Source organism: Onychomys torridus, chromosome 6, assembly GCF_903995425.1.
Source record: "Onychomys torridus chromosome 6, mOncTor1.1, whole genome shotgun sequence".
In the NCBI taxonomy this organism is placed as follows: domain Eukaryota; kingdom Metazoa; phylum Chordata; class Mammalia; order Rodentia; family Cricetidae; genus Onychomys; species Onychomys torridus.
In genome coordinates this window covers 69890659-69914620 of record NC_050448.1, presented here as the reverse complement: position 1 = coordinate 69914620, position 23962 = coordinate 69890659, and the positions used below count along the sequence as shown (strand labels likewise).

Genomic DNA, 23962 nt, shown 5'->3' with positions numbered 1-23962 from the left:
ACGTGTATCTGTGTGTATTATATGTGAGTGAATGCCATCTGTGTGCTAGTGTTCAAGGAGCCAGAAAAAGACATTTGGATCCCTTGGTGCTAGAGTTGCAGGCTGCCCCCTGTTGTGGGTGCTAGGAACTGAACTCAGGTCCTCTGGAAGTATAGAAAGTGTTCTTAACCCTTGAGTGCTCTTAACCCTTGAGCACTCCAGACTCAGTTATCACCTCTAGTACATTTTTCCTCTGAAATGCACTGTTTTCACACTTCTCAGAATCATGCTGATAATTTTTCTCTCCTCTTTCTTGACATTTTTTAAAAATTAGTATTATTTTTAGTATTAAGGGTGTTTTGCTTTCATGTACCACATATGAAAGGTGTCCACAGAGACCAGAGAGAATGTTGGATCTCCTGGGACTGGAGTTATAGACAATTATGAACTACAGTATGTGTGGCTGGGTCCTCTGGAAGAGCAGCCAGTTCTCTTTAACTACTGAGCCATCCATTGTCACTCTATCACTACCACCCCCTTATTTTATCATTATTATTATTTTAAGTCTTCTAATTCTTCTTTATTTGAAATTCTGTTTCAGGTTGTCTGGTATTACTGAACAAATTTGTAGAGACCAAGATTGGTGTTTTGCACAGTGGCTAGAAACCAGTCCTTCCAGTGTCCTCCACAAACACAAGCTAGGGTGCTGCAAAGGACTAAACTGGAATGCTTCCCTAAACTGGTACAGAGTTACTCAGAAGTTTTTTTTTAAATAGCTAGGTGTGGTGGTGCATACCTGCTGTCTTAGCAATTTGGGAGACTGTGGTATGAGGACTGCTGTGAATTCAAAACCAGATTAGGCCACATAGTGAGTTCCAGGCCATCTAGGCAATAAAATAAGACCCTCTATTTTGTTGTTTGTTTTTAAAAGGGGCAGGAGAGGTAACTGAGCGGTCAAAACTGCTGGCTGCTCTTCCAGAGAACCTAAGTTCAGTTCCCAGCACCCATATGGCAGGTCACAGCTGCCTGTAACTCCAGTTCCAGGGAACCCGAAACCCTCTTCTGGCCTCCACAGATACCAGACATGCACATGGTGCACAGACATACAGATAGACAAAACAATCATACACATACAAGTCTGGCTCTGCCTCCTGAGTGCTGGGATTAAAGGCATGCGCCACCACCGCCCGGCTCTGCTTCTATTTTATGTTTTAGGATTATTGGATCGTGACACCACACTTTGCCAGCCAGCCTCCTCTGTTTATTACTAATTTCTTATACTTTCCTCTATGTGTATATATGTATGTGTGTGCATAGATTTGTGTGGGAGGATGTCAAAGAATGACGTGTAGGAATCAGTTCTGTTCTTTCTTCCCATGTGGGTCTCAGGGATAGAACTCAGGTTGTCAGGTACCATGGCAAGCACCTTTACTAAATGGCCCTCTAGGCGGTTCTTTTCGATTTTTTTTTTCCTTCTAACTTATTTTTGTAGCATAGGACAGTGATTTTGTTATGAACTTTAGTTGGGGGTGGTGGTAGTGGTAATGGTTTGTTGGGTAGCTGTTGAGCACTAGAATATTGGGAGCTAAAGATTTTAAAACAGGAATGACACTAAAGCTTTCTCTGTGTGTCTCTTTAGTTTGTAATATATAGATTAACATACTTCTTGGGTTGGAGAGGTAGCTCAGTGGTTAAGGGCACTGACTGCTTTTCCAGAGAACCCAGGTTTAATTCCCAGCATCCACCTGGCTCAATTCCCAGCTCCCACATGTCAGCTCACAACTGTCTGTAACTCTGGTTCTAGGGGATTTAGCTCAGTGGTAGAGTGCAACACCCTCTTCTGGCCTCCATGGGCATATGGGCATGCACATGGTGGATGAAGGCAAAATACCCATACATATAAAATAAAATGAATCAGTCTTAAGCTGTGGGTAGTGGTGGTGCACACCTTTAATCCCACCACTTGGGAGAAGAGGCAGGCAGATCTCTGAGTTTCAGGGCAGCCAAGGCTATTTGTTACACAGAGAAACCCTGTCTCAAAAACCAATGAATGAATAAATAAATAAATAAGAGGTTTATACAAGGCTGTTAAACAGAAAAACCCTGTCTCAAAAAAAAAAAAACCCCAAAAAATAAATAAATAAACAAGTAAATAGACAAATGAATAAATAAATAAAAGATAACTATGGTTCAAGAAAAATAGAAACTAATCAAATCAAGCTGATACCAGCATATATACAGTTTCTTATTTGAGGATCTTTTATATATGAATATGTGCATGTATAATTGTTTTCAAGTATATCGTATTCTTTTTGGTTTTTTTGAGACAGGGTTTCTCTGTGTAGCTTTGTGCCTTTCCTGGAACTCACTTGGCAGCCCAGGCAGGCCTCAAACTCACAGAGATCTGCCTCTGCCTTCTGAGTGCTGGGATTAAAGGCGTGCGCCACCACCATCCGGCTATATATCGTATTCTTTTTTTCCCCATTTTATTCTTCTTTATTTGGGTGTTTTGCCTGCGTGTATGTCTGTGTACCACATGTGTACAATGCCTACAGAAGCCAAGTGAGGCCATCAGTCTTCCTGGGACTGGAGTTAACAGAGTTATAAATACTTGTGATCTGTGGGTGCTGGGAAAAGGCTTCATCTCTTCAGCCCTTAAACTTTCTTTTAAAACAACTTTTTTTTTTCTTTTCAATAATTTACTGTGGAGCTGGATGCAGTGTTTCACACCTGTAATCCCAGAGTTTGGAAAGGTAGGGCAGAATGTTATGAGTTCAAGGCCAGGCTGACTGAAATTTTATTTTATTATGACATGCCTCTAAGCTATCTATAAACATGCATTTAAAAATAATGATTATTTTTGCTGGGCAGTGGTGGTGCACGCCTTTCATCCCAGCACTCGGGAGGCAGAGCCAGGCAGATCTCAGTGAGTTCGAGGCCAGCCTGGGCTACAGAGCGAGTTCCAGGATAGGCTCCAAAGCTACACAGAGAAACTCTGTCTCCAAAAACAAACAAACAAACAAAAATAATGATTATTTTATATAAGATAATGGTTATATAGTATTCCACTTTAAACTACCCTGTGATTTATTTATCCTTGTTTACTTATATTCTTTCCAATACAGTTCTTGTACATTTATACTTATTACATACATTACTACAGTGAATATTCTTATATATGTGCCCTATATAGAAGAAGCCTGTGTATGGAATAGATTTAGATCTGAAAAATTTGTCCAGTTGGAATTCACTGGAAAGATAAATGATTTGGAGTAAAAGTTTTGTGACTACTATTTGCTTTTTTTTTTTTTTTTTTTTTTTTTTTTGTGGAGCTGAGGATTGAACCCAGGGCCTTGCACTTGCTAGGAAAGCTCTCTACTACTGAGCTAAATCCCCAACCCCTATTTGCCTTTTTTGAAACAGGTTTTCTCTGTGTAGCTCTGGCTGTCCTGGAACTCACTTTGTAGACCAGGCTGTCCTTGAACTCAGAGATCCACCTAACTCTGCTTCCTGAGTGCTGGAATCAAAGGTGTGCGCCTCCACTGCCTGGCAAGTACTAAAATTTTGTGCCAGAACTACATCTGTTGGATAGGAACAGTTTGCCTAGAATAACTAAAGCAGTCAGTTCACAGTGTGGTGCTGGAAACTGAGCACCATGGTGTGAGTATAGATTTTTATTGAATAATGTGAATATATTTAGTCTACCATAACAAATAGTACCCCAAAAGTAAGTGATAACTTTCTGTTTTCCCTTATTAGGTTTCAACTTTCTGTGCTGTGGGGTCCACCGTAAGAGAGGTAGATCCGATGTGTGTCTGTGCTAAAAAAGCATGAGCTCCTTGCAGTAACTAGCAGCCAGCTCTTCCCCATAACTGTTAGAGTCGTGATGTTCCTCTCCCAGGTCAATGCTATCCTCACAAGAACGTGTGCCCCTTCTCAGTTTTGTTACAGTAAATTAGCCCCAGCTTTTCCCTTTTTGGTTTTTCTTTTTTTGTTAGTTCAGCTCTTTTTTTCTTTTCCATTTATGTTATACTTATTCCTCTTAAGTTTTCCCATCCTGTAGATGGGGGTTTAAATGTATGTATGCTTATTCCTGAGCATGGTGTCTATGTCTTTAATCCCAGTGCTCAGAAAGGGGAGACAGAACTGCAGTAAGTTTAAGACCAACCTGAGCTACATACGTGAATTATGGGTGGAGCTGGGCTACAGAGTAAGATCTTGTCTTGGGAAAAAATCATTCACAGTGATACTTGATAGCATTTCTAGAACAATTACTGCAAGTCCTTATGTGACTTGATTCTCTTAACAACTCTGTGGAGGTACATGATGTTATTCCTTCTGTTCCTATGACTTCTTTTTCTTTCTTTCCCTCCCTCCCTCCCTCCCTCCCTCCCTCCCTCCCTCCCTCCCTTCTTTCTTTCTTTCTTTCTTTCTTTCTTTCTTTCTTTCTTTCTTTCTTTCAGGGAGTGGGATGGGATTGCAGGAGATTGATCCAAGACTTTATAGATTTGAATATACTCTATCAAAAATAGTTTATTTCTGGGCTGTTTTGGGAGGCAGAGACAGGTGGATCTCTGTGAGTTTGAGGCCAGCCTGGTCTACAAAGCAAGTTATAGGACTGTTACACAGAGAAACCTTGTCTCGGGGGAAAAAAAGTTTCTATTATCTTCAGGCCTTATTTCTACATTTTATGAGGAAGTATCCCAAGGCCTAGAGAAGTTTAGCCAAACTGCCCAATTGGTCCACTCAGTACATGTTGAACCTTGTGTTGAGACCTAGCAAATCTAAGTGCCTAAATTGTAAAGCCCATGTTCTTTTCTCTCTCTTGCTTTTCTTCTTTTTTTTTTTCCTGGAGCCCATATTCCTACCCACTGTGTTGTTATTGCCCCAGCTAGTCTGTTTCTCTGGTGCTGTGGATAAACCCAGTGCTTTGAACATGGAAGAGGAGCAGCACTCTACTGGATTCCCTGTTCTCCCCTTGCTAACCTGTGTGAACTAACTTGGCTGTCAACTAGCTATTTCTTTCTGAATGTATTCTGCTGAGCCAGAAGTCCTTCAAGAAGGAGAAAATAGCATAGAACAGAACTTAATCTTTCTGATCTCCTTCAAAAGCATAGAAATTCTGAGCTCTTGCAAGCAGAATAATATATGAATTATTAGTCATTCTTTCAGAAACTTTTAAAAGTTAACGTGCAATTTTAAAAATGTTTTATTTATTTTGATTTTATTATTTTATGTGTATGGGTGTTTTCTTGCATGTTTTTCTGTGTACCCCCTCTGTCTGATGCCTGTAGAGGCCAAAAGATGGTATGTAATCCCTTGGGGCTATGGTTACAGATGGTTGTGAGCTGTCATGTGGGTGCTGGGAATTGAATCAGCTCCTCTGGAAAAGCAGTTAGTGCTTAATTGATAACCCATCCCTCTAGCCCTGTTAACAAATGTTTTTTGTCAAGAATTAGTAACTAATCTTGTAGACAAGTACAAGATCTAAAAGAAACTCTTGAGTTTATCTATTGGAAGTCTTCTTTTGGTCTAATATAAACATAGCAGTGAGAAGCCATGCTGTTTTGTTTTAAATTTATTAAAATTTATTGAGTGTGTATGAGTGAGAGAGATTTGTGTGGGGACATGTATATGTTGAGGGCAGAGGACACCTGTGGACTCAGTTCTCTCCTCTCATCTTGACCTGGGTTCAGAAGATGAACTGAAATTAGTAGATTTGCATAACAAGTACCCACAAGTACCATCTTGCCAGCTTTGCTTTTGTTTTGTTTTGTTTTTGAGAAAGGTCTCATGTAACTCAGGCTGGTCTCATGTACTCAGATCTGACTGCCTCTGCCTCCCAAGTGCTGGCTTGTGCCACCATGCTGGCTCAGCTGACATCTTAAGCAAAGACAAAAAGGTACTTTCTGAAATGTGTTTGTTAGTCTATTCCTGTAATCCTAGCTAGTGTAGGAGGATTGCTTTAAATTTGTGAGGGCAGCCTGGGCTATATATCTCGTACTAGGCTAGCCTGGGTAGAGACCCTGTCTCAAAAAAACCAAAACCATAAAGAATACCTGTACTTGCTGGGCTTTCTGAGCCAGGTGTGTATGCTGGAAGCAACTTAGGAGGCTAATGTAAGAGGATCATTTAGGCAGTATAGCAAGACCCCATCTCAAAATAAAAATGCTATTATTATTTTGTTTGTTTGTTTTTGAGACAGGGTTTCTCTGTGTAGCACTGGCTGTCTTAGAGCTTGCTCTGTAGACCAGGCTGGCCTCGAACTCACAGAAACCCCCCTGCCTCTCCCTCCCGAGTGGTAGAATAAAGGCATGGGCCACTGAGTCTGGCTAGGCCCAGCTTTGTTGTTTGTGAAGCAAAGTTTTTTGTGATGTTTGAAGTGAGACCTCTAGCTCACTTCAAACTCGTGTAGCAAGGTAGCACAGATTAGATCCTTCTGCCTCTGCCGCTCAGGATGGTGGAAACAGAAATATGTGGTATCACAGCTTCCTTCCCTCCCTCCCTCCCCTTTTCCTGCCTTCTCTTTTTACCTCCGCTTTCACATCCTCCCCACTCGCTGCTTTTTTCCCTTGCTCTCTCCCTAAATCTCCCTCCTCCGTATCTTGGAATGTCTTCAAAAATTCAGTTATCTTACAATTTCACTGACAGACTCTTCAGAACAATATTTCTGCAGATCTGGGCATGGTGGTGCAAGCCTGCAGTTCCATCATGTGGGAGGTGAATACAAGAGGATCAGGAGCTCAAGGTCATCATCACCTACATACCAAATTGGAGGCTAGTCTATTACTGCAGAAGACACTGCCTCAAAAAAAGGGGGGGATACTTCTATAGATAAGTGGTCTATTTTGCGGGGGTAGAATGTTACCACAATCACAGTATTAATGTTATATCTACAAACTTAAGAATAATTGTGGCTAGAAATGCAATTCGGTGGTAGAACATTTATTTATTGTGTCTGCATGTATGCGAGGGTGTGCGTGCCACAGCATATGTATGGGCCGTCAAAGGGCAACTTGTGAGAGTCGGTCCCTTCTTGCCATTATGGGGTTTCAGAGATAGAATCCAGGTCATTAGGCTTTGTCAATTGTCCTTTCCTCTCAGTGGTCTTACTAGCCCTGAAGCCTTGGATTTGTTCCCTGGTGCTGCAAAAGAACAAACAAACAAGTAAATAAACACTTAATAAAAATTATTTGCCAGGTGGTGGTGGTGGCGTCGGCGTCGGCGCTCACCTTTAATCCCAGCACTTGGGAGACAGAGGCAGGCAGATCTTGAGGCCAGCCTGGTCTACAGATGGAGTTCCAGGACAGCCAAGGCTACACATAGAAACCTTGTCTTAGGGGGGAAAAGAATTATTATTTAAATTTTCTCTCTTAAGGCTTCTGTCTACATCTTAAAATTGTTTATTTGTATGGGGGGAGGATGTTGTGTGCTATGGCATACTTACGGAGGCCAGGTGTCTGTTCTCTGCTTCCACCATGTGTCCTGGGATCAGACTTAGGTAGCAGGCACCTTCACCCACTGACCCCTCTTGCTGGTTCAGTTGTTTTTCTAGTCAGCATCTAAACAAGTAAGGTAAACGTGTCTTAAATTTTAATTTAAATAGCCCATACTCCTTGTAGTAAGTTTTTTTGTTTTTGTTTTTGTTTTTGGAGACAGGGTTTCTCTGTGTAGCTTTGTGCCTTTCCTGGAACTCGCTTCATAGACCAGGCTGGCCTCGAACTCACAGAGATCTGCCTGGCTCTGCCTCCTGAGTGCTGGGATTAAAGACGTGAGCCACCACTGCCCGGCTGAGATGTATTTGTAAGCTTTTAAAAGTTTTATACTAGCTGGGCGGTGGTGCTCGCCTTTAATCCCAGCACTTGGGAGACAGAGGCAGGTGGATCTCTGTGAGTTAGAAGCCATCCTGGTCTACAGAGGGAGTTCTAGGATAGCCAGGACTGTTACAAGAAAAACCCTGTCTCGAAAAAACAAAAAAATAAAATAAAATAAAATTTTATACTAATAGGTAGGGTGATGGTATGTACTTGTAGTCCCAGTTTCAGGAAGTGGAAGCAAGATGATCAGGTGTTTAAGACCAGCTTTGCTGTATGTTGATCAGGAGTTAGAGGCTAGTCTGGGCTATGTGAAATCTTGTCTTTTTTGTTCATTTGTTTTTCCAAGTCAGGGTTTCTCGGTGTAGCCCTGGCTGTCCTGGAACTCACTTTGTAGACCAGGTTGGCCTTGAACTCTTAGAGATCCACCTGCCTCTGCCTCCCCAGTGCTGGAATTAAAGGCGTGCGCCACCACTGCCCAGCTACAACTGATCTTAATACATTTAACCATCAAAGAAAATGTCAGTGACACATGGCGGAAGGGGAAAGGGCCCAAGATATTTTAAACAAATGCTAGGAAAACTTTCTGATCAACAATAGTCTATTGTTTGTATCAGACAGTATCACATGGTCCAGGCTTTCCTTGAATTCACTGTGTAAATAGTATGACCTTGCTTCCATTTTCCAAATGCTGGAATTAAGGCGAGTATGCTAGCTAGGTCTTCCAGGCATGTCCCACCTCCACCCCAAAACTTGGAAATAGATTCAGATCTATATGTTCTAGGCAAGTATTCTATCCTAGCCTGATGTTCTGGTCTCATCTGTGGAGGTAAAGCTTTTTATTGTTTTGTTTGGGTTTGAAGTTTACTGTGTAGCATACTCTCGCCTTGATGAACTAGCAAGCTTCCTGCTTTGATAATCCTGCATCCTCTGAAGTGCTGGAACTATAGGCATATACTACTAGACCGAGCTCCTTGGGTATCTGTCTGTCTCGTAGGCCCTTACACTTTCTGCCATGTGTCACTGACATTTTCTTTGATGGTTAAATGTATTAAGAACAGTTGCAGCCAGCTGGTGGTGGTGCATGCCTTTAATCCCAGCCCTTGGGGGGGCGTGGGCAGAGGCAGGCCAATCTTTGTGAGTTCGAGGCCTGCCTGGTCTACAGAGCGAGATCCAGGAAAGGCGAAAAGCTATACAGAGAAACCCTGTCTCAAAAAACAAAAACAAACAAACAAAAAGAACAGTTACTAGTCTTGGTGGTACCCACCTTTAATTTCAGCACTTGGGAGGCAGAAACTCTTGGATATCTGAGTTGGAGGCCACCATGGTCTACATAGTGAGTTCCAGGACAGCCAGGTCTATGCACAAGCCCTGTCTCTAACTCTCCCCTTTACTCCCCACCCCCACAACCAAAAAAGAAAGAAAAACAAGAACAATTATGCTTCCCATTGAAAACAGTAACACTGGGCTGGTGAAGTGGGTCAGTGGATAAGGCTTGATAACCTGAGTTTGATCCACAGCACCCACATAAAGGTGGGAGAGAACTCATTCCACAAAGTTGCCCTTTGACTGCCACACGCATGCTGTGACTCACGTGACACACATAACAGACACATAATGATAAATTATGAAAAGAGAATTTGACCGTATGAGTTAGAAAGGGGGTAGAATAAGAATGGAGTATGCAGCCTGGTGTTGTGCCTTTAATCTCAACACTCAGAGGCAGAGGTAGGCAGATCTCTTGAGTTCAAGGCCAGCCTGGTCTACAGAGTGAGTTTCTACACAGAGAAACCCTGTCTCAAAAAGCAAAAAAAAAAAAAAAAAAAAAAAAGGAATATGCATAAGGCTCTTGTAAGTATGAAAAAGCATTTAAAAAGTGCTCTTGGCTCAGCTGGTAAAATCACTAACCATGTATAAGCCAAAGCAGTCAAGTTTATATCTGGATGTGTTGCCTCACTATTGTAATTCTAGCAAGGAGGGGGTGGAGATAGAATCAGGGAAGGTCATTGAGCCAGGAACCAGGAAATAAGCAGCATAGAGTGAGTGAGTGAATGAACAAAGAAATGAATAAACAAATAGTTTTTCAGAGTTGTCCTAAGATAGCTATATAAATGATCAAGGTGCATACACATATACACACAATAAATAAGTCAGTAAGTTTTATTTTAAATGAGCTTTTTAAAAAAGTGTTATCCAAAAGGATTTGGTATTAGTGTGAGAGGCACTAAGTAGTTCATTACCATGTTTAGTTTGACTTAAACCTTGATCCTCATAGTGAGTTTGGTAGAGGTTTTGTGACTGTGTTTCTATATACTTAAGATTTTCTTTTTTCTTTTTTAAGCAGCAGCATCTGGAATCAGGAGAGCCACGGGATCTGAGGTGAGTTTTATATTGATTCATTGTTGCTAAAAGTATAATTCTGGAATAGGAGACTCTATCCAGGTATGTCCAAACTTCTGACATCACAACACACTGCTGTCATGTACAGAGTTCATACTTGAGAGCCATGTAATTGAGTTACCAAAAAAAAAAAAGAAAAGAAAAAGGACTGGAGAGATTGCTCAGTGGCTAAGAGCACTGGCTGTTCCTTCAGAGGTCCTGAGTTCAATTCCCAGCAACCTCATGGTGGCTCACAACCATCTATAATGGGACCTGATATCCTCTTCAGGTATAAAGGCATACATACAGATAGAGCACTCACATACAGAATATAAATAAATCTTAAAAAAAGAAAAAGAAAATGACACAATATCTCAAGGTATTTTAAGTAAGTTTATGGTGTTGTATTGGGTCATATTCAAAGTTATTTTGAGTGTATGCAGGCCTTGGGTTAGGCATGGCTATCATTTTCTCTTTGCTTATGTCTTGGAGAGTTAGACAAGATCTGTGTGTGTGTGTGTGTGTGTGTGTGTTGTGAGAGAGAGAGAGAGAGAGAGAGAGAGAGAAAACATTTATTTGACATGTTAATTTTTTTTTTTTGAGCTGAGGATCGAACCCAGGGCCTTGCACTTGCTAGGCAAGCGCTCTACCGCTGAGCTAAATCCCCAACCCTCTGACATGTTAATTTATCCAAAAAACCCACATGCAACTGCATAAAAAGAGTCATAATCACATAACATAGCAGTAGTCTAAAATAATGTACAAGTAATTGTGGACTAGACTATAGGATTTAGTGCAAAAATCACACTGTACAGAAAAGTTTGAGTCTTCCAACTTTTCTGACTCCAGTACTGAATGTGTTTCTTTACATTTCTCAGTTTCTTCCAAGTCCTTTTCCCTTTCTGAGTCTGTTGAAGACTCAGTGTGTGTGACCTCTTAACTGTGTAGCCCTGGCTGTCCTGGAACTCACTCTGTAGCCCAGGCTGGCCTTGAACTTACAGAGGTCTACCTGCCTCTGCTTCCTGAGTGCTGGGATTAAAGGCGTGTGCCACTACCGCCCCCCTCCTGGTTTTTAATGGCAGAGTTTGTGGTGATATTGTGTTCCCCAATATATTGTGAACACTAATAAACTTAGCTGGGGTCAAAGAACAGAACAGCCACTAGCTAGAGAGGCCAGAAAATGGTGGCACACCTTTAATCCTAGCTTTCCAAAGGCAGAGAGAGATCCATCCGGATCTCTGTGAGTTCAAAGACACACTGGAAATAGCCAGGCATGGTGAGTCATGCCTTTAATCCCAGGAAATGATAGCAGAAAGCAGAAAGGTATATAAGGCATGAGGACGAGGAACTAGAGGCTGGTAAAGCGTTTAGGCTTTTGAGCAGCAGTTCAGCTGAGGTCTATTCGTATGAGGACACAGAGGCTTCCAGTCTGAGGAAACAGGATCAGCTGAGGAATTGGCAAGGTGAGGTGGCTGTGGCTTGTTCTGCCTCTCTGGTCTTCCAGCATTCACCCCAATAACTGGCACCAGGTTTGTTTTTATTAATAAGACCTTCTAACAATTTGTGCTACAAGAGTTTTCACTATTCTGTGGTCTTATTTTTTTTAGTCCTGTTTTTGCTGCTTTTTCACATGCCACTTTTTCTCTGCCCAGCCACTCACCACATTGCTCTTGATCTGCCTCACTGATAATCAGTCTTGCTTCCTTGAATGCTGTGGAAAAGGCAGGATTCTCTCTGTGTATTGGATGGTGGGTGGGTGTTATGTTGCTGGAAACCAAATCCAGGGCCTTGTGCATTAGGTGAGCACTCTAGGCTGAGGATGTAGCTCAGTGGTAGACAGTGCTATTTTTGCATCTTTTTGGTCCTCTAGAAGTCACACAGTTCTTGGGACAGGGCATTACTGTATAGCCCAGCTGTCCTTAGATTTACCTTCCTTCCTCAGCCTCTGGAGCACTAAGATTATATGGACCACCAGACCTGTCTACAGGCCTGTGTTTGTTGTAGGGGATTTGTGAGTTGTTGTTGTTTGTTTGTTTGTTTGTTTGTTTTAATTTCTGTTTTCGTTTTGTTTGTTTTTTGTTTTTGAGACAAGGTTTTTCCTCTGTAGCTTTGGCTGTACTGGAACTTACTATATAAATCAGGATGACCTTGAAGTCTCAGTAATCCACCTGCCTCTGCCTTTGAGTGCTTATAGGATTAGTCATGTGCTGCCATGTCTAGCTTTTGATTTTGTTTTTGTTTTTTCAAGACAGGGTTTCTTTGAGTAGTTTTGGAGCCTTTCCTGGAACTCACTCTGTAGCCCAGGCTGGCCTGGAACTCACAGAGATCCGCCTGCCTCTGCCTCCGAAAGTGCTGATATTAAAGGTGTGCACCACCATTGCCCAGTTTTTGTTTTGTTTTTTTGAGACATTTCTCTGTGTAGCTCTGGCTGTTTTGGAACTCACTATGTAGACCAGCTTGGCCTCAAACTCAGAGATCTGCTTGCCTCTCTACCTTTAGAGTGTTGGCATTAAAGATGTGCACCACCACTTCCTGGCTTTTGTTGTTGTTGTTTTCCAAGACAGTGTTTCTCTGTGTAGCTTTGGTGACTGTCCTGGTGACTATCTGCCTCCCGAGTGCTGGGATTACAGGCGTGCACCACCACTGCCCAGCTGATATTATTTTTGACCTGATATAGCTAATGTGTAACCAATATTGGACTTGAACTGCTGGTCATTCCCCCTCCCCCTTCCAAGTAGTGACAGGGCTTATAGGTGATCACTAGCATGCCCTTTTATTAAGGGCCTTAACTACTAGGTCCTGGGATTGTGGAGTACTGTTTTCACTGGTCTAGTCCTCTGGATTCTAACTTGGTGGATATTAATGACATGGAGAGGCACTTGGTGTTGGTTGCACTGGCATATTGACTCTTGGGAATAGCTAGTTAGAGTTTGCTCTGATGGTTTTATTCCTTTTGTATTTCTGCAACTAACAATCCTGTAACTCATCCTCCCAAATGTTGGGGTTATAAGTATGTACCATCACCTGGCCATATATTAATCTTAATTCTTTGTTTATTTTTCTTTAGGTACCATATGCCTCTGTCATGCCTGTCAAGAAAATAGGCCACCGAGGTGTTGATTCCTCTGGAGAGACTACATATAAAAAGGTAAGTCTGGATGGACTGGCTGGAAAATCTTACTTTGGTAACACACCAAGGGCAATACTGTTGTTTTCTTTTGTTGTTTGTTTGCTTTTCTTGAGATTGTGTCTCATTCTAAAACAGGGTGACCTGGAATTTACTATGTAGTTGAGGCTGGCTTTGAACTTCCTGTAGTCTTTCTTCTTCCTCAGCCTCCCAAGTGCTTAGATTATAGGTATGAGCCACCATGTCTGGCCAGTACTCTTTTGATACTGCTCTCCACAAACTATTCCATTTGGTTTTTCTTGTTTTGTTTGTTGGTTTCTGGTTTTGTTTCACTTGAGACAAGATCTCTCTATTTAGTCTTGGCGGTCCTGGAATTCACTGTGTAGACCATGCTGTCTCAGACCCATAGAGATCCGCTTGTCTTTGCCTCCTGAGTGCTGGAATTAAAGGTGTACACCACCACACCCAGGCCATTTGTTGATAGACAATGAACATAATGTAACTTGTGTTTTGAAATTAATTCACAAGAATGAATTATTTTCTTTTTATATATGTGATTAAAGGAGACTTACTAATGAAAAATCTAGTGTTGGTTGATACTATCTTTTTAAAAAAATTTTTTTTAAATGGGGTCTCTCTATATAGCTCTGGCTGTCCTCAAACTCACTATGTAAGCCAGGACAGCTCAAACTCACAGAGATCCACCTGTCTTTGCCTCCCAAGTGCTGGAATTAAAGTTGTGCACTACCATGCCCAGCCATGATTGATACTTTCATTGAGTGGAAGAAATTGGATTTCATTATTAGATGGAAATTTATTGCTGAGTCCTAAAAGGCCACTTTTTCCCTTGCCACAGGAAACCTGAGTTTTTGTTTTTGTTTTCTTCCTTTTTGAGAATGGGTCTTTTCCATACCCCAGGCTGATCTCAGACTCACTGTAACAGATGATGCTTTTGAATCACTGACCCTCCTTTCTTCCATCTCCCGAGTTCTCTCTTTTTTTTTTTATTTCTTAAAGATTTATTTATTTATTATGTATACAGCATGTATGACTGCACACCAGAAGAGGGCACTAGATATCATTACAGATGGTTGTGAGCCACCATGTGGTTGCTGGGAATTGAACTCAGGACCTCTGGAAGAGCAGTGAGTGCTCTTAACCTCTGAGCCATCTCTCCAGCCCCTGAGTTCTCTTGAGATTTACAAGCATGCACCACACCTACCTGGATCCCTGTTTCTGTTTTTCTTCTCCTTCTTCCTCTTCCTCTGCCTTTTTTCTTCCTTCTTTCTTTTCCCTTCCTTCCTTCCTTCCTTCCTTTCTCTCTCTCTTTCTTCTTCTCCTCCTCCTCCCTCTCCTCTTCTCTCCTCCTCCTCGTCCTTGTTTTGTTTTTTGTTTTTTGGGTTTTTTTTTGTTTTTTGTTTTTTGTTTTTTGTTTTTGGTTTTTTTTTTTGTTTTTGGTTTTTTTTTTTGTTTTTGGTTTTTTTTTTTTTTTTGAGACGGGGTTTCTCTGTGTAGCTTTGCGCCTTTCCTAGATCTCACTTGGTAGCCCAGGCTGGCCTCGATCTTACAGAGATCTGCCTGGCTCTGCCTCCCAAGTGCTGGGATTAAATGCGTGTGCCACCACCTCCCGGCTTGTTTTGGTTTTTTGAGACAGGGTTTTTCTCTGTAGTTTTGGAGCCTGTCTTGGAACTCATTCTGTAGACCAGGCTGGCCTCTGCCTCCTGAGTGCTGGGATTAAAGGCATAGGCTTTTTTTCTTTTTCTTTCCTTTTTTTTTTTTTTTTAAAGACAAGGTCTCATAGTCCAGGCTGACCTTGAACTTGCTATATACTGTTGGATCCCTTGGAGCTAGAGAGAGTTACAGGCTGCTGTGATCCCATTTTGGTTTCAAGGCCTGAACTCAGATCCTCTGGAAGAACAGCAACCCCTCCAGACCCAATTATCACCTCTAATGCATTTTCCCTCTGAAATTTTACTGTTTTCACATTTCTCAGAATTATTTTGATAATTTTTTCCATCCCTTTTCTTTCTTTTTTGAGACAGGGTTTCTCTGTATAGGCCAGGCTGTCCTGGAACTCAAGAGATTCTACCTCATGAGTGCTGGGGTTTAAGGAGTACACTACCACCACCTAACTAAATTTAGTATTTTTTGTTTTATGGGTGTTTTGCCTTCATGTATGTCTGAGCACCACCTACACGCCTGGTGCACAAAGAGGCCAGAGAAGGTGTTGGATCCCCTCAAACTGGAGTTACAGATAATTGTGAGTCACCATGTGGGTGGTTGTGCCCTCTAGAAGAGCCAGTGCTCTTAACTGTTGAGCTATTGTTGAGGCATGCGCTCGCGCACGCGCACACACACACACACACACACACCTACCTCTTTTTTTTTTTTTCTTCTTACATTTTCTGATTCTTTTTAAGTTGCTCAGTCTCAAGTTGCTCAGTATAACCAAGCAAATTTGTATATTTTAACAGTGGTGATTTGCAAAATGACTAGAAACCAGTCTTCCAGTGTCTTTTCTTCCACAAACACAACTATGTGTCTTCAGTCCCTCGGGATCTGATTCCTTCTTCTGTCCAGGATGCTGCACCCATGTGGTACTTAGACATACATACATGCAGGCACAATACCCATATACAAGTTGAATTTTTCATGTGTGGTGGTTTTTCTTTTTCTTTTTTTAAAATTTATTATGTATACAATATGCCTGTATGCCAGAAGAGGGCGCCAGATCTCATTACAGATGGTGTGAGCCACCATGTGGTTGCTGGGAATTGAACTCAGGACCTCTGGAAGAACAGCCAGTGCTCTTAACCTCTGAGCCATCTCTCTCCAGCCGTGTGAGCCATCTCTCTCCAGCCGTGTGTGTGTGTGTGTGTGTGTGTGTGTGTGTGTGTGTGTGTGTGTGTGTGTGTGTATGTGTGTGTGTATGTGTGTGTGTATGTGTGTGTGTATGTGTGTGTGTATGTATGTATGTATGTGTGTATATATATATTTGAGACAGTATCTCTAGTTTGGCTGGCCTGGAACTCTGCAGCCTGGCCTCCAAATGCACAGAGATCCACCTGCTTCTGCCTCTGAAGTGCTGTAATGCACCACTTATCCTGGTCATGTTTTCTTTTTTAATTAAGAAGGTTTCTGTTTGTTTGTTTTACTACTTTAGTGTTCTTGGAATACTTGTTCTTCTTTTAGAGGACCAAAGCTATACAGTCAAATCAGATGTTAATGTTCATTATATTCTTTATCAGATGAATCAAATATTTGGAGGGGCTCAGCTACCCCCAGGGCAAGTAGTAGTTGTATATGGAGTTCTTCTTCAACTGAAGCCAGCACAGATTGTCCTCCCTTGCTATTCTGAATCTTCACTGTTTTCTTTTTTTTTTTTTGAGATAGGGTTTCTCTGTGTAGTTTTGGTGCCTTTCCTGGATCTCGCTCTGTAGACCAGGCTGCCCTCGAACTAACAGAGATCCACCTGCCTCTGCCTCCCGAGTGCTGGGATTAAAGGCGTGCGCCACCACCACCCGGCTGCACTGTTTTCTTAATCATTTCTAGGTTTAATTGCAATGTAAAGGACTGGGATAGCTTAAATTCTGTCTAAACTATTGGAAAGGCATTTGCTTACAAGTTTCTTCTTACATTTCCATCATGGGTTTAGAGCATTTGATTGATTGGTTTGATTTCTTAAGTCCAAGTGTAGACCAAGCTGACCTAAATTTGTAAATTTCTTGTCTTAACCATTTAAGTGATGGTATTCCAGGTGTGTGTCTCCATGCCCAAATTTCTCCTTGGTTATTATTGGTATGGTCAGAATTTGGTTTGTTTGTTCTCTTTTAGGGGTTTCAGAGTTGAAATACAGACAGGGTCTTTGCTTGGCCTTGAACTTAAGGCAGTCCTCCTATTTCTGTGTTCTGGGATTATAGGCATGTGCCACCATCCCCAGACTTTGTTTAGACTTGATACCAGAACGTTTCTGTCATTTCTTTACTGTTTTTTAGACAACTTCATCAGCCTTGAAAGGTGCCATCCAGTTAGGCATTACCCACACTGTGGGCAGCCTGAGTACCAAGCCCGAGCGAGATGTCCTCATGCAAGACTTCTACGTGGTGGAGAGTATCTTCTTTCCCAGGTACAGAGGTCAATTCGTTTTTAAGAGAGTGTCCTAGAGAGTCGGACTTTCTTTACATCAATCTTGGGGCTTTAGTCTAATTTTAGCTTGTTAAGTCCTGAACCTTCTTGTGAATAGGGTAAGTGAGATTAGACAGTTTAGAGAGCAAGCTTTTCTATATGCCTCTAGCCAATGGAATGTCATATATAAAAACCAAACAAACAACTTATTTAGGCTAGTGAGTTGGCTTAGCAGATAAAGATAAAACCTAACAACCTGAGTTTAATCCACATGATGGGGATAATGGAATCCTGCAGGTTTTCCTCTGACTTAACACATATACCAAGGCATGTATGCTTGGGCGCGCGCGCGCGCGCGCACACACACACACACACACTCACACTCAGAATAAATGTAATCTAAAAAGTTTTCAGAGCTGGATAAGATGGATCAGTGGTTTAGAGCACCTGCTGCTTGTTCAAAAGATCAAGGTTCATTTCCTAGTACCCACATTTTGGCTCACAACCATTTGTAACTCTAGTTCCAAAGGATCTGACACTTTCTTGGCCTCCAAAGCTACCAGGCATATATATGGTTCATAGATATGCATTCAGGCAAAACATTCATACACACAGAATTAGCTATGTTTGGTGGTGTCTGTAATCCCAGCATTTGTGAGGCAGAAAAAAAGTTGATCTCTGTTAGTTCGAGGCCAGCCCTGGCTACATAGTGAGATCCTATCTCAAACAAACAAACAAAAAACAAAAACAAACTTTTAAATGACTTAATGCCTTGGCTAGGAGGCAGTGTTGTGCCTTTGTCCCACAAATTGACTTATCTTCATCCCTGTTGTGTCTCTTAGAAGTATTGTTGGGCATCCCTTTCAGCATTGGCCCAGGGTGGATTCCATGGGTAATGGGGTCTCGCAAGTTAAGGTTTCTTTCTTTCTTTTGTTATTTATTTACTACTTACTTATTTACTTATTTATTTAGTGGAGCTGAGGATCCAACCCAGGGCCTTGCGCTTGCTAGGCAAGCACTCTACCACTGAGCTAACTCCTCAACCCCAAGTTCAGGTTTCTTTATATTCAACCCCACAGTGAAGGGAGCAACCTGACACCAGCTCATCATTACAATGACTTTCGTTTCAAGACCTATGCACCTGTTGCCTTCCGTTACTTTCGAGAGCTATTTGGCATCCGACCTGATGATTACTTGGTAAGTAAGTTTCTTGTCGCAGAACCTGTGATTATAAGGTCAGAGGAATATTCCAAAAAGAATTTCCTTCTTCCACCGTCTTGCTTTAGTGTTGTTTAGAATGGATATTTATCTGTGCTTGATCTCTGATAGGCAGGCCTTGGCATGTCTGACTCTTAACGTCTTATTTTCAGTACTCCCTTTGCAGTGAGCCATTGATTGAACTCTCCAACTCTGGAGCTAGTGGTTCCCTCTTCTATGTGTCCAGTGATGATGAGTTCATCATTAAGACAGTCCAGCATAAGGAAGCAGAATTTCTGCAGAAGTTGCTTCCGGGATACTACATGGTGAGTGAGGAGGGCTGGCAGAGGCTATCCTCAGCTGTACCAGTCCTTGTGTCTTCATGTTGGGGGTTGAGTTTACTTAGAAGTCAAAATCAAGACAGACGATTTTTTTTTGGTGCTTTTGGTTTTTGAGACAGTATCTTCCCTGCTGCCTCCCAAGTACTGGAATTATATGTGTGCCACCACCATGCTGGGTTTAAGTGGTGCTGAGCATTGAACCCTAGGCTTTGTGAATGCTAAGCTAGCACTCTTTCTGATGTGTTTGTTTGTTTTGAGACTGGATCTTCCTGTGTAGTCCAAAGCCATTCCTGAATCTCCTGTCTCTGTGGTATCAGGATTATAAGTGGCCATTACTGTGCCTGGGTGAATAGTTTTCTCTTTAAACTCTCTTAGATGCCAGGATAAATTTTGAACAAATATGTAGTTCAACACATTTTACCTAAATCCCTTGTAAAGCAGAGGAAGAGTGGGTAGCAACTTTTGCTTTGAGTTTCACTGAGAATCAGCTAACTTTCTCTACTGCTTCTCACTTTTATGTCTTAGAATCTTAACCAAAACCCTCGAACTTTGCTGCCTAAATTCTATGGACTGTACTGTGTGCAAGCCGGCGGCAAGAACATACGGATTGTGGTGATGAACAATCTCTTACCTCGGTCGGTCAAAATGCATATGAAATATGACCTGAAGGGTTCAACTTACAAACGGCGAGCTTCTCAGAAAGAACGAGAGAAGCTTCTCCCCACCTTTAAAGACCTGGACTTCCTACAAGATATCCCTGACGGTCTTTTTTTAGATGCTGACATGTACAGTGCTCTGTGTAAGACTCTGCAGCGTGACTGTTTGGTGAGTTGCTATGTTTTTCTCTATTGTAGACACAGAAATCATTTTCATTGAAAAACCTCAGTGATTCTCTGGCATTTAGTCTACAGGAGATGGAACTCAGATCATTAGTTCCCTGTGTCCTGCTTTTATTTATTTGTTTGTTTATTTTGGGGAGTATGTATATGTGTGTGAGGGGTACAGTTGCACTTTGCCATGTACACAGCACAATTGAACACAGGTGCGGTCACTTACGTATGAGTGTGTGCTTGCCTGTGTGTGGACGTGTAGAGGCCAGAGGTCAGCACTGGGTGTCTTCTTGATGGAACTCCCCCTTATTTTCTGAGACAAAGTCTCTCACTGAACCTAGAGGTCACCATTTCAGTTAAACTGGCTGACTAACCCATGAGATCTGCCTATATGTGTAGTTAGAGTTTTCCTGCCTGACCCACAGTCAGAACAAATCTCTCTTACCCGCCAGTCTCATAGTCGCTCAGACCCAACCAAGAAAGCACACAGAAACTTATATTGCTTATAAACTGTATGGCCATGGCAGGCTTCTTGTTATCTACTTCTTCTATCTTAAATTAACCCATTTCTGCTTATCTATACTTTGCCACATGGCTTGTGGCTTACCAGTGTCTTTACATGTTGCTTCTCATGGCGGCGGCTGACGGTGTCTCTCTCCAGTCTTCTACTTCCCAGAATTCTCTTCTCTCTTGTCCCGCCTATACTTCCTGCCTGGCCACTGGCCAATCAGTTTTATTTACACAGAGCGATATCCACAGCATATATGCCTTTCCCCATAGTGCTGGGGTTACAAATGTGCACTGTCATGCCCTGCTTTTATGTGGGTGCTGGGGACCCAAACTCCACTCCATATGTTTGTGCAGCAAGCACTTTTCCCACTGAGTCTCTTCTCCACCCCCGATTGCATTTTAGATGACTTTTACATTCGCTCATTGCTGGTCCTTTACATCTTTGCTCTTATTGTTTACCCTCACCTCCTGGGCTGTAGTCCTTGTGAAGCAAGTCTAGCATTCATAGGAGAACTTTAACTTAGTTGTACTACACAGCCATTATTCCTTAGATTTTGGTCTTGCCTGCCCAATCCAAATTTATATCTTAAATTTAAATGCTGTTGAACACTACACAACTGTACACTAGATCTGCTGATTTGTAATATTTTTCTAGACCAGTGGTTCTCAACCTTCCTGATGCTGTGACCCTTTAATACACTCATGTTGTGGTGACTCCAACCATAAGCTATTTTTGTTGCTGCTTCATAACTATAATTTTGCTACTGTTATGAATTGTAATTAAATGTCTTTGTTTTCCCATGGTCTTAGGTGACATCTGTAAAGGGCCATTCAACCTCCTAAAGTGGTCGTGACCCACAGGTTGAAAACCACTTGACTAGACCGTCAGTTTTACTCATTCTGTTTCCTCCTCTTCCAGTAGGCATTTCATTGCCTCTAACCTTCAGCTGCTCTTCTTGACTGGTTCCCTAGCTTGGGGATTACAAGTAAAAGCCATTATGCCCAGTTTTCTAAACCTCTCTCCCTCTTTCCCAATCCAATCTCTCTCTTGTTTTTTTGAGACAGGGTTTCTCTGTACAGCCCTAGCTGTCCTGGAATTCACTCTGTAGACCAGGGTAGCCCCAAACTTAGAGATCCACTGGCTTCTGCCTCCCAAGTGCTGCGACTAAAGGTGTGCACCACCACTGCCTGTCCCCAAACCAGACTCTCAGCGATGACTGGAGCACTCCATCCTGTTCTACCCCTTTGTGTTGCCTTGTTCTCACCCTTATTTGCTCACTCTGTGTTGCTTCCTCATTTAGTCTGTCTCCTTCAGTTCACTCAACTAAATGAGCCAATAGTTGTTTTCAGTTTGACTCGGTCAGTTGTAGCCAGCACTCCTCATCCTTTTTTCTACATACTCATCATGGCACCTTTGGCTGAACAGCATTGTTTAGAATGAGCTGTGGGAGCTGAAATGAGTAGACCCTTTCACCTTGTTCTAGGGAACAAAACCAGTTAACAGGATGAATGTGCTTCTTGCTCTAGGCTTTTGTTGTTTTTTGAGACAGGGTTTCTCTGTGTAGTTTTGGAGCCTGTCCTGGATCTCACCCTGTAGACCAGGCTGGCCTCGAACTCACAGAGATCCACCTGGCTCTGCCTCCCAAGTGCTGTGATTAAAGACGTGTGCCACCACCATCCAGCCTTGCTCTGGACTTTTATAATGGTCTTTTCTCACCTTATTTTACTTGGTCTTACTTTTTTTTTCTTGGAGACAGGGTTTCTCTGTAGCCCTGGCTGCCCTGGAACTCTCTCTGCAGACCAGGCTGGCCTCGAAATCCACTTGCCTCTGCCTCCCAAGTGCTAGGGTTAAAGGTATACACCATCATTGCCCAACTCAGTGATCTTTTTTTTTTTTTTTTTTTAACATTTTCTGTGGTCTTCTATCATGTAAACATTTGTACTGTATTGCACTTATTTTTATATTTGTATTCAGTAAGTGTTGAACGAAACTGAAGCTGACTGTATAAAGTCCTGCCACATATCTGCTCTGACCCAGATCTGTCACAGTGTACTTTTTTGTTTGTTTGTTTGTTTAAATTTTTTTTTTTTTTTTTTTTTTTTTTTTGAGATTGGGTCTCAGGTAGCCCAGGCTATCCTTGTCTTCCCTATGTAGCTATGGGTGACCCTGAATTCCTGGTGCTGTCTTCATCTTCCAAGTTCTGGGGTTGCAGGCTTTCACTACCATGCTCAGTTTATGCAGTGTTAGGAGTGGGGCTTAGCTACAAGACCCCAGCCTGTTGTTACAGATTCTTTACAGGACAGACACATAGATAGTCCTTGTTCCTGGAAAAAGACAGTGATCTTTACATAAGTGACAAGATGAACTAAAAAAAAAATAAGTTGCAATGGGTACTCTGGTGGCTTGGGCCTCTAATTCCTGTTGTGGGGAACTTGGTGAGACCATATCTCAAAATTTAAAGGGTAAAGGGAGGGCCAGGCAGTGGTGGTGCACACCTTTAATCCAAGCACTTGGGAGGCAGAGCCAGGCAGATCTCTGAGTTCGAGGCCAGCCTGGTCTACAGATCGATATCCAGGACAGTCATCAAAACTACACAGAGAAACCCTGTTTCAGAACTCCCCGACCCTCCAAAAAGGGTAAAGGCTGAGGATAGACCTTACCTGTATTCAGTCTCCAGTACTGCGAAAAATATTTCTTACTCAGTAGTTAATATTATTCCAATGGCAGAGAAAAGGAGTCTAACTAAAGACCTACCAGAGTGATGTCTTTTTTTCGAGACAGGGTTTCTCTGTGTAACAGTCCTGGCTGTCCTAGAACTCGCTCTATAGACCAGGCTGGCCTGGAACTCAGAGATCTGCCTGCCTCTGCCTCCTAAGTGCTGGAATTGAAGGTGTGTGCCACCATCGCTTGGCGAGTGATGTGTTCTTTAAGAGCAAAGACAGCCTATGGTTGTCTGGAGTTTCACTGTCTAGTTAGGTTATGAAAGTGATGAGAACCTGAAAAGAGTCCTGACACCTCTCAGATCTTGATTATGTTGTCCTCTCTCCTAACCCATTAGGTGCTACAGAGCTTCAAGATAATGGACTATAGCCTCCTGATGTCAATCCACAATATGGATCACGCACAGCGAGAGCCCGTGAACACTGAAACCCAGTGCGCGGTTGACACCCGCAGACCAGCCCCCCAGAAGGCTCTCTATTCCACAGCTATGGAGTCCATTCAGGGCGAGGCTCGACGGGGTGGCACTGTGGAGACTGAGGACCAGTGAGTGGGCTTGGGGCCACGTCTGTCACACGAGTTCTCACAGTGCTTTTTCTTGAAGGCACCTGGCTTCTGGGAAAGAAGAGCTTTGGTTTCGCAGTGAGGCCGACAGCAGTAGTGCTCATGGGGCCATTGACCGATCTTTTATGAGTATAAGGGAAGAATAAGAGAATGTAAGAGGAAAGGAAAATATCTGTGAGTTTGCAGTCCATCTGGGAAAGAGTTGTCTAAGGTGAAATGTTAACACTTCAAAGCTGTAAATCACGTTAGGTTCTTTTTGTTTGTTTTTTGGAGTTTTTTGAGACAGGGTTTCTGTATAGCTCTGGCTGTCCTGAAACGCCCTCTGTAGACCACGCTGGCCTCAAACTCAGAGATCCCCCTGCCTCTTCTGGGATTAA

The 23962-nt window shown here is 42.3% G+C and overlaps 1 protein-coding gene across 6 annotated transcripts in view; it reads left to right on the top strand.

The window, feature by feature from the left end:
* Pip5k1a (phosphatidylinositol-4-phosphate 5-kinase type 1 alpha) overlaps positions 1-23962 on the top strand; it is a 45939-nt gene that overhangs the window by 9784 nt on the left and 12193 nt on the right. For 2 of the 6 annotated variants that reach the window (XM_036189707.1, XM_036189708.1), the window contains 7 exons: positions 10138-10172; positions 13240-13320; positions 17295-17425; positions 18504-18621; positions 18795-18947; positions 19488-19787; positions 23362-23567. In XM_036189707.1, coding sequence (XP_036045600.1) covers positions 10138-10172; positions 13240-13320; positions 17295-17425; positions 18504-18621; positions 18795-18947; positions 19488-19787; positions 23362-23567 — 1024 coding nt within the window. Of the gene's footprint in view, positions 1-580; positions 722-3738; positions 3778-10134; positions 10173-13239; positions 13321-17294; positions 17426-18503; positions 18622-18794; positions 18948-19487; positions 19788-23361; positions 23568-23962 lie in introns of all 6 variants that reach the window. The other 4 variants (XM_036189705.1, XM_036189704.1, XM_036189709.1 and 1 more) reach the window with 4 other exon arrangements.